This window comes from Leptodactylus fuscus, chromosome 5 (assembly GCF_031893055.1).
Source record: "Leptodactylus fuscus isolate aLepFus1 chromosome 5, aLepFus1.hap2, whole genome shotgun sequence".
Lineage (NCBI taxonomy): Eukaryota > Metazoa > Chordata > Amphibia > Anura > Leptodactylidae > Leptodactylus > Leptodactylus fuscus.
The window spans coordinates 219,330,805-219,342,378 of record NC_134269.1 but is presented as its reverse complement, the minus strand read 5'-3'; the positions used below and the strand labels follow the sequence as shown (position 1 = coordinate 219,342,378).

Sequence of the window (11,574 nt, the reverse complement as noted above, 5' to 3'; positions counted from 1 at the left end):
AGAGATATATATATACCAGGGGGTGTAGCTATAGGGAGGGGGTGGACAGCTGGGAGGAGTCAGGGGTTTTCCGGGTGTGCTGTGTGGGGCGGGCTGCAGATTGCAGGAAGCGCAGTGTGCACAGGAGCTGAAGGCAGGAAGATGCCGGACATTCCCCTATAGATCACATCACATATAGAAGGTAAGGTGGGGGCTGTGTCATGTGACCTGGATGTATACAATGTATCAGAGCGGGCAGTGTAGTCTGTAGTCAGCGGCTACTATGGCTTGTGGCGGGGGGGGGGGAGGGCCTGACCCGGCTCTGCTTCATATTCACCAAATCCAAGCAAATTATCCTCAAATATTGATCAGTAAATGGCGGAATTGTCTGATATCTCGTATCCATCCACTGAGACGGCTGCAACCCCCAATCCAGGAGGTCCCTGCACCTATATAGGGGGTCGCAGCATGGAGGACACAGATGCAGCTCTAGATTTCTATCCATGAACCAGTAAAGGGATTTTCCACCATATCCACCCAGCTTTTCTCAGACCCTGCATGACTTATGTATTTGCAATGACGTTCTCGCTGATCTAGGTGTCAGTCTTTACTGTAATTCTGACATTCTGTGTATAAGCCTATAAGGGGTGTAGGTTTCCCCCAGCTAACCACCCAGCTTTTCTCAGACCCTGAATAGCTGAAGCATCTGCCTTTGTTGTGCAATGATATTCCCTTAATCTTGTACTTCTTGCACTTACTGGGTTGGTGTCAGTCTTCACTGTAATTCTGGCATTCTGTTCATGACTGAGGAAGAGGAGGATGATCACTACTGGAGACTATGGGGCACGGGGGTACCTATTATTGGGGCAGCTGATGGCCTGGGGCACTGTGTGGGTGAATCTGTTTTTGCCCCCTGTAGGGCATGGGAAGGGGTTGGGGCAATAAGTAGTGGGATCGGCCGGAGTGGCCTGTAGGACATCTGGGCTGAGCATTAGGGCGGGGGTCTTCTTCCATCTCCGTCCTCTTTATCCATTGTCTTGATGTCATTGGCAGGTGTGTGATGTCACTCACAGGACGAGGCGGTTGGTGTGATGTCATCGCTGGATCATGTACAGATCCTTCTGGGCACCAGATCCTACAGCGTGCCCCGGGACCAGCTGGTGGCCCAGAGCGGCTTCTTCCAGGCCCTCTTCCGCTCGGGGATGCGTGAGAGCAGCGGAGAAGTGGTGACTCTACATGGCCTCAGCCAGGAGGGGTTAGAGGGGGTCCTCCGCCACATTATGGGCAGCCCGCTACAGGACTGTATCCCAATCGAAGACCCCAAATGTGGACCAATAAAGTCAGAGGCAGAGGAGCCGGGATATGACGCCATGGTGCGGGCCCCTCTGCAGGCCCTGGTGGAGGCCGCCTGCTATCTACAAGTCCAAGGTCTCCTGTCCCTCCTACAATCCTCCCTGTCAGAGGAGACCTGCTTGGACCTCTTGGACGTGTCCCAGATACACGGTCAGTGGGATTTGGCGGCCGCCTCCCTCCGCTATATGGCCACTCATTACCACACAATGCTGCAGAGGCCCAATTTCCAAGACAGCCCCGAGTCTCTTAAGGAACGAGTCTTGGAAGAGCGACTACGGGGGGCGCCGTCTCTTCTGGTGCTGTCCCAGCAGGGCGCTGACTCTTGGGTGCTCTTTCGATATTCGGATGAAGGCGGCGGATGGCAGGTGATGCCCGGGACAATCCCTCCGAGCATGCTGAGGGTGCGGGGATATGGGGCCACAGTCCTGAACAACTACCTCTTCGTGGCCGGAGGGACCCGGGAGAACGGGCAGGAGGTCAGCGCCGTGCACTCCTATAACCCCAGCACCGGCTGTTGGAGTGAAGAGCCCGCTATGAACCAGAAGAGGTATCCTACAAAATGCCGAGGGCAACCAATATGGCCGCCTTCAAGAGGGGTATCCGGCCCATGTTAGAACCCTGTAACCTAGTTGTAAAGTAGGGGTGGGGAATTTTAACTAATGCACCCCCCCTATAGTAGCCACAGCGCCCCATAAGAATGTCAGTGCATTGCATGTTGCATTATAAAATAGTGCCAGTCACAGCGCCCCCTATATCCGTGCCAGTCACAGCGCCCCCTATATCCGTGCCAGTCACAGCGCCCCCTTTATCCGTGCCAGTCACAGCACCCCCTATATGAGTGCCAGTCACAGAGCCCCCTATTTCAGTGCCAGTCCGAGCGCCCCCTATAGCAGTGCCAGTCACAGCGCCCCCTATATCAGTGCCAGTCACAGCGCCCCCTATATCAGTGCCAGTCACAGCACCCCCTATATCAGTGCCAGTCACAGCGCCCCCTATATCCGTGCCAGTCCGAGCGCCCCCATAACAGAGCTGACTGTAGTGAACTAGTGACAGGCAGCTGTTTGCATCCAAAAAGAAATCCGAGCAGGGCCGGGAATTCAGCCCAGATCTACAGCAAAGAGCCAAAGATTATTAATACTGCTTTATATTGGACAAATGCAGCAGAGCCGAGCGTGTCAGAGGTAGCAGAGCCGAGTGTGTCATCTGTGGTTTCCCATAGGACTGTAGACAAACTGACTGTATGACCTTATCACATAGACAAAGCGGGCATGTTCATCTCTGGTAAATCCAGATGTCCTCTCCTCCAGGGGTTAATTGATGCTGTGCAGATGCAGCAGAGCCCGGGCGGTCCCAGTTATCTCTTCTGCTCCCTTATATGGAGTTTTGCAGGCAGAGGTGGAGCAGCAGCCGGAGGTTTCCAATGTGGAGTCCTGGGGGCTTCCTCTGGTTAGTACCACATGTCCTTACAAGGACCTTCTGGAAAACTTTGGCGACCCCTCCCCCGCACACTTCTATAGGGTGAGATCTATAGGGGACTTATAGGGCAGCCACCTCCAGAACCTGTATGAGGTGCAAGGAAATATGGCGTCTCCTCTCTGCAGCGTTCCCACCACTGACAGTGGATTATAAGAGACTGAAAACCTGCAAAAGCCTAAAGCTGAGAGTTTGTTACATTTGTATCCAGACTAGACAATGCTCTGTGAGCTCGTGGGCCCAGGCTGATACATTGTAACAAACTATCAGGACACGAGAGAGGTTCTGCCTGCTGATGTGTGATCTGGGCTGGATACAATTATAACAAACCTTCAGCAGTGCAATGAAGTCATAAAGGGGATTAGTAATGGATGAGGCCAGGTTAGCAATTGAAGGTCAGTGGGGGTCCAACCCCGACGTTACCGATCAGCTGTTAAATGGGGCCACATAGTTTAGGTGAGCGCTGCGGCCTCTACAATACTTACCAAGCACAGCGCCCTTCATTGTATAGTGGCTGTGCATGGTATTACAGCTCAGCCCATTCACTCATTCTCTGTCCTCTCTTCTCTCCTGTTTGTCTGCAGGTATAATTTCCGCTTGCTGGCAGTGGATGGCGCTCTGTATGCAGTTGGAGGCCATTCCTTACAGACTATGGAGTCCTTTAGCCCTGCTCAGAACACATGGACGTTGGTCACCCCCCTACCCGATACACTGGTGGAGTTCTCAGCCTGTGAAAGTCTGGGGAAGATCTACGTGATCGGAGGTTACACCCCGCGGGGTCCGTGTACTTATAGATAACATGATTATAATCTGCAATCCAATAGAAAGTCTGATCATCTGGTGCACAAGCCATAATCCAGTAGATTATAAAATACACCCTATACATTACATTGTTATATGCTGTACTATACTGCAGAGCTGCGCTCACTATTCTGCTGGTAGTCACTGTGTACATACATTACTTATCCTGTATTATACTCCAGAGCTGCGCTCACTATTCTGCTGGTGCAGTCACTGTGTACATACATTACTTATCCTGTATTATACTCCAGAGCTGCGCTCACTATTCTGCTGGTACAGTCACTGTGTACATACATTACATTACATTACTTATCCTGTATTATACTCCAGAGCTGCGCTCACTATTCTGCTGGTACAGTCACTGTGTACATACATTACATTACTTATCCTGTATTATACTCCAGAGCTGCGCTCACTATTCTGCTGGTGCAGTCACTGTGTACATACATTACATTACTTATCCTGTATTATACTCCAGAGCTGCACTCACTATTCTGCTGGTGCAGTCACTGTCTACATACATTACATTACTGATCCTGTATTATACTCCAGAGCTGCGCTCACTATTCTGCTGGCGCAGTCACTGTGTACATACATTACTGTGTACATACATTACATTACTTATCCTGTATTATACTCCAGAGCTGCGCTCACTATTCTGCTGGTACAGTCACTGTGTACATACATTACATTACTTATCCTGTATTATACTCCAGAGCTGCGCTCACTATTCTGCTGGTACAGTCACTGTGTACATACATTACATTACTTATCCTGTATTATACTCCAGAGCTGCGCTCACTATTCTGCTGGTACAGTCACTGTATACATACATTACATTACTTATCCTGTATTATACTCCAGAGCTGCGCTCACTATTCTGCTGGTGCAGTCACTGTGTACATACATTACATTACTTATCCTGTATTATACTCCAGAGCTGCGCTCACTATTCTGCTGGTGCAGTCACTGTGTACATACATTACATTACTTATCCTGTATTATACCCCAGAGCTGCGCTCACTATTCTGCTGGTGCAGTCACTGTGTACATACATTACATTACTTATCCTGTATTATACTCCAGAGCTGCGCTCACTATTCTGCTGGTACAGTCACTGTGTACATACATTACATTACTTATCCTGTATTATACTCCAGAGCTGCGCTCACTATTCTGCTGGTGCAGTCACTGTGTACATACATTACATTACTTATCCTGTATTATACTCCAGAGCTACGCTCACTATTCTGCTGGTGCAGTCACTGTGTACATACATTACATTACTTATCCTGTATTATACTCCAGAGCTGCGCTCACTATTCTGCTGGTAAAGTCACTGTGTACATACATTACATTACTTATCCTGTATTATAGTGCAGAGCTGCGCTCACTATTCTGCTGGTGCAGTCACTGTGTACATACATTACATTACTTATCCTGTATTATACTGCAGAGCTGCGCTCACTATTCTGCTGGTACAGTCACTGTGTACATACATTACATTACTTATCATGTATTATACTCCAGAGCTGCGCTCATTATTCTGCTAATCACTGTGTACATACATTACATTACTTATCCTGTATTATACTCCAGAGCTGCGCTCACTATTCTGCTGGTAAAGTCACTGTGTACATACATTACATTACTTATCCTGTATTATACTGCAGAGCTGCGCTCACTATTCTGCTGGTGCAGTCACTGTGTACATACATTACATTACTTATCCTGTATTATACTCCAGAGCTGCACTCACTATTCTGCTGGTACAGTCACTGTGTACATACATTACATTACTTATACTGTATTATAGTGCAGAGCTGCGCTCACTATTCTGCTGGTGCAGTCACTGTGTACATACATTACATTACTTATCCTGTATTATACTCCAGAGCTGCACTCACTATTCTGCTGGTGCAGTCACTGTGTACATACATTACATTACTTTTCCTGTATTATACTCCAGAGCTGCGCTCACTATTCTGCTGGTGCAGTCACTGTGTACATACATTACATTACTTATCCTGTATTATACTCCAGAGCTGCGCTCACTATTCTGCTGGTGCAGTCACTGTGTACATACATTACATTACTTATCCTGTATTATACTCCAGAGCTGCGCTCACTATTCTGCTGGTACAGTCACTGTGTACATACATTACTTATCCTGTATTATACTCCAGAGCTGCGCTCACTATTCTGCTGGTGCAGTCACTGTGTACATACATTACATTACTTATCCTGTATTATACTCCAGAGCTACGCTCACTATTCTGCTGGTGCAGTCACTGTGTACATACATTACATTACTTATCCTGTATTATACTCCAGAGCTGCGCTCACTATTCTGCTGGTAAAGTCACTGTGTACATACATTACATTACTTATCCTGTATTATACTCCAGAGCTGCGCTCACTATTCTGCTGGTGCAGTCACTGTGTACATACATTACATTACTTATCCTGTATAATACTCCAGAGCTGCACTCACTATTCTGCTGGTACAGTCACTGTGTACATACATTACATTACTTATCCTGTATTATACTGCAGAGCTGCGCTCACTATTCTGCTGGTGCAGTCACTGTGTACATACATTACTTATCCTGTATTATACTCCAGAGCTGCGCTCACTATTCTGCTGGTGCAGTCACTGTGTACATACATTACTTATCCTGTATTATACTCCAGAGCTACGCTCACTATTCTGCTGGTGCAGTCACTGTGTACATACATTACATTACTTATCCTGTATTATACTCCAGAGCTGCGCTCACTATTCTGCTGGTAAAGTCACTGTGTGCATACATTACATTACTTATCCTGTATTATACTCCAGAGCTGCGCTCACTATTCTGCTGGTGCAGTCACTGTGTACATACATTACATTACTTATCCTGTATTATACTGCAGAGCTGCGCTCACTATTCTGCTGGTGTAGTCACTGTGTACATACATTACATTACTTATCCTGTATTATACTGCAGAGCTGCGCTCACTATTCTGCTGGTACAGTCACTGTGTACATACATTACATTACTTATCCTGTATTATACTCCAGAGCTGCGCTCACTTTTCTGCTGGTACAGTCACTGTGTACATACATTACATTACTTATCCTGTATTATACTCCAGAGCTACGCTCACTATTCTGCTGGTGCAGTCACTGTGTACATACATTACATTACTTATCCTGTATTATACCCCAGAGCTGCGCTCACTATTCTGCTGGTGCAGTCACTGTGTACATACATTACATTACTTATCCTGTATTATACTCCAGAGCTGCGCTCACTATTCTGCTGGTACAGTCACTGTGTACATACATTACATTACTTATCCTGTATTATACTCCAGAGCTGCGCTCACTATTCTGCTGGTGCAGTCACTGTGTACATACATTACATTACTTATCCTGTATTATACTCCAGAGCTACGCTCACTATTCTGCTGGTGCAGTCACTGTGTACATACATTACATTACTTATCCTGTATTATACTCCAGAGCTGCGCTCACTATTCTGCTGGTAAAGTCACTGTGTACATACATTACATTACTTATCCTGTATTATAGTGCAGAGCTGCGCTCACTATTCTGCTGGTGCAGTCACTGTGTACATACATTACATTACTTATCCTGTATTATACTGCAGAGCTGCGCTCACTATTCTGCTGGTACAGTCACTGTGTACATACATTACATTACTTATCATGTATTATACTCCAGAGCTGCGCTCATTATTCTGCTAATCACTGTGTACATACATTACATTACTTATCCTGTATTATACTCCAGAGCTGCGCTCACTATTCTGCTGGTAAAGTCACTGTGTACATACATTACATTACTTATCCTGTATTATACTGCAGAGCTGCGCTCACTATTCTGCTGGTGCAGTCACTGTGTACATACATTACATTACTTATCCTGTATTATACTCCAGAGCTGCACTCACTATTCTGCTGGTACAGTCACTGTGTACATACATTACATTACTTATACTGTATTATAGTGCAGAGCTGCGCTCACTATTCTGCTGGTGCAGTCACTGTGTACATACATTACATTACTTATCCTGTATTATACTCCAGAGCTGCACTCACTATTCTGCTGGTGCAGTCACTGTGTACATACATTACATTACTTTTCCTGTATTATACTCCAGAGCTGCGCTCACTATTCTGCTGGTGCAGTCACTGTGTACATACATTACATTACTTATCCTGTATTATACTCCAGAGCTGCGCTCACTATTCTGCTGGTGCAGTCACTGTGTACATACATTACATTACTTATCCTGTATTATACTCCAGAGCTGCACTCACTATTCTGCTGGTGCAGTCACTGTGTACATACATTACATTACTTATCCTGTATTATACTCCAGAGCTGTGCTCACTATTCTGCTGGTACAGTCACTGTGTACATACATTACATTACTTATCCTGTATTATACTCCAGAGCTGCGCTCACTATTCTGCTGGTGCAGTCACTGTGTACATACATTACATTACTTATCCTGTATTATACTCCAGAGCTGCGCTCACTATTCCGCTGGTACAGTCACTGTGTACATACATTACATTACTTATCCTGTATTATAGTGCAGAGCTGCGCTCACTATTCTGCTGGTGCAGTCACTGTGTACATACATTACATTACACTTATCCTGCATTATACTCCAGAGCTGCGCTCACTATTCTGCTGGTGCAGTCACTGTGTACATACATTACATTACTTATCCTGTATTATACTCCAGAGCTGCGCTCACTATTCTGCTGGTACAGTCACTGTGTACATACATTACATTACTTATCCTGTATTATACTCCAGAGCTGCGCTCACTATTCTGCTGGTGCAGTCACTGTGTACATACATTACATTACTTATCCTGTATTATACTCCAGAGCTGCACTCACTATTCTGCTGGTGCAGTCACTGTGTACATACATTACATTACTTATCCTGTATTATACTCCAGAGCTGCGCTCACTATTCTGCTGGTACAGTCACTGTGTACATACATTACATTACTTATCCTGTATTATACTCCAGAGCTGCGCTCACTATTCTGCTGGTGCAGTCACTGTGTACATACATTACATTACTTATCCTGTATTATACCCCAGAGCTGCGCTCACTATTCTGCTGGTGCAGTCACTGTGTACATACATTACATTACTTATCCTGTATTATACTCCAGAGCTGCACTCACTATTCTGCTGGTACAGTCACTGTGTACATACATTACATTACTTATCCTGTATTATACTCCAGAGCTGCGCTCACTATTCTGCTGGTGCAGTCACTGTGTACATACATTACATTACTTATCCTGTATTATACTCCAGAGCTGCGCTCACTATTCTGCTGGTGCAGTCACTGTGTACATACATTACATTACTTATCCTGTATTATTCTCCAGAGCTGCGCTCACTATTCTGCTGGTGCAGTCACTGTGTACATACATTACATTACTTATCCTGTATTATACTCCAGAGCTGCGCTCACTATTCCGCTGGTATAGTCACTGTGTACATACATTACATTACTTATCCTGTATTATACTCCAGAGCTACGCTCACTATTCTGCTGGTGCAGTCACTGTATACATGAGCACAGCTCTGAAGTATAAGACAATCTGTATCTTAGGAATAATGCAGGACTGATACACTGTGACGGTTCTGCTCCTCTCTCAGTAACATGGTGTCTCTTCTCTGCCCAGGTCGGAACATGAGCGTGTTGCGTTACTGCCCCTCAGTAGACGAGTGGTCGGTGTTTGACCTGTGCCGGTACCACGTGCGGAAGCAGCAGATGGTGTCTATCGAGGAGACCTTGTTCTTGGTCGGGGGCTTTAGACGGGACTCTCAGTCGGGGCAGAGCGAGGACTCACTGAGTGTGCACTCCTATAACACCTGCACCAGAGACTGGACCTGTCTCAAAGTCAACACCTCAAAATCGGGGCTGAGCGTGAGCTGCACCCTACACAACGATGGGATCTACATCCTGAGCAGGGACATGAACCCCAACACTGTGGGGAGACACCGCATCTTCCTCAAGTACTGTGTGTTCTCCGGGGTGTGCGAGTACGTGCGAGGCCCCCCCACCGACGGCAGCAACATGCAACTATTCTCCTTGTACTTACCTCACCTTCCTTAACAGTGGACTGACCCACGCTCCGGAGCCCCTATGGACAGTCCTAAAGAAGGTCAAGCCCCTCCCACCGGAGGTCACAACCATTTCAGCTGTCTTAAAGGGATTGTCCACATTGGACACCCACATTCCATATGCAGTAGTAGGTTATAGGTAGGTTCTCCCACACGCCCCTATACAGTGTGACCAGTGCCGCCATCCATTGGCTACCAGGTGCCGATGTCTTTATTGATTGATCTGTCACGTTCCTGATCACAATGCGGCTCTACAGAAGATTAAAGCTGATCGTGGGGGATCCCGGTATTCACAACTACCTAGTTATCAGCAGATCAGGTGATAAGTGGACTTCCCCTTTAAGGGCGTTCTGTACAACTGTGTTAATAAAGTTTATTGAAGACAACTCCGTTTGATCTCCGGGATCACCGCTCTGGTCTATGATATACTTGTCTCCATGGAGCCAGTCATGTGACACATACAGTACATGTGATCTCACTTCCTGTGCTCTCTTCAATAAACTTTATTGACGACTCCATTAAAGAACAAACAAGCAATTGTCCATTACGTCCCGATTAAGCGGTCAAGTGGAAGTCGTTGCCACAGACAAGTGATGCGGAAACCTTCACTATGAAACTTTTTGTAACTTTTTGATATTTTGTGACGCCCCCTGTAATATATTAATAGAATAAATTATGTCGCCTACGGGGATTCATTACTGCTTACAGTAGCTTACCGTTCTCTGTACACAGCTCCTATGTTATTATTAACTAAACTGGGTCACATGACTCCGGCCAAAGCTTATTTAATGAAATAGCGCCACCTATTGGTAGGAGACAATTACACATTGGAGTTTTTATGTTGAACATCGATAGATATTTTATCCTGAAATTTTCACCCTGGCCACTAAGCCTAATAATAGACTAACACCAATTCTGTAGAGGTTTTCTTTGCCAGCAGTCACCACATTTATATAACCGACAGGATCACAATGGAAGATAACACCTCTATAGATAATACAACTCACCCGTCATTACATCATTACTGACAATAGATGATGTCACAGCTTGTCTCCTCCCCCTCCCTGCACTGAGCATGTCTAGAAAACTCTCCCATAGACCTCAATGAGTTGGCTGCAGCCTATTACTGCCTATGGCCAAGGATAGAAGAAGCTCAGGCAAGATGGCCGCCGCCCTGATCGTGGACAGAAAATAGAATTAAAAAAATGATATGAACCCATTTGTGTACAGCGATGGCGTCGTCTTCTGGGAGGAGACTTCAGAGCAGAATTTTGGGTCAGTGCTGGAAGTCGCCGCCGATAAATGTCTCCAAGTCCTTAAAGGGATAGTCCAGCTTCAGACCAATATTGAGACAAATGTTATTGTTTGTATAATGAGAAGTTCTAGAATTTTCCAATCTGCGTTCTGTATATGATCATGTGATGGACACAGCGGCGCGCTGCTCGCTACAGACACAACCAAGTAAGGGTCGCTTCACGTCTGCTTTTGTATTCCGTCCGGGAAAGTCTGCATGGAGGGAGACCCCCCCCCCTGAATGGAATACAAACACAATTGCAAGCGCTATGCAGTAAAAGCACATGGACCCCATAAACTATAATGGGGTCCATGTGCTTGCCGCGCATTGCCTGCACGAATCATGTGGACAGGAAAGTAGATGGTCCATGTGCGCGGCAAGCACATGGACCCCTTTAATGAGGACTCCTGGCTTCTGTAGAGGACACATGAACGCAAGCTCTAGGTCCGGACAGCGCAGACCCCACATCTGATGGACCAGGACACGCGGCCACGGCGTTCTCC

At 46.2% G+C, this 11,574-nt stretch overlaps 1 protein-coding gene across 1 annotated transcript; it reads left to right on the top strand.

The window, feature by feature from the left end:
• Positions 1 to 82: 82 nt before the first annotated feature.
• KLHL42 (kelch like family member 42) lies at positions 83 to 10,422 on the top strand. Its single transcript, XM_075275435.1, has 4 exons — positions 83 to 181; positions 1,033 to 1,879; positions 3,390 to 3,583; positions 9,336 to 10,422. Exons 2-4 carry the CDS (start codon positions 1,071 to 1,073, stop codon positions 9,767 to 9,769), a joined length of 1,437 nt encoding a protein of 478 aa, XP_075131536.1. The 5' UTR covers positions 83 to 181; positions 1,033 to 1,070; the 3' UTR covers positions 9,770 to 10,422.
• Positions 10,423 to 11,574: the final 1,152 nt, after the last annotated feature.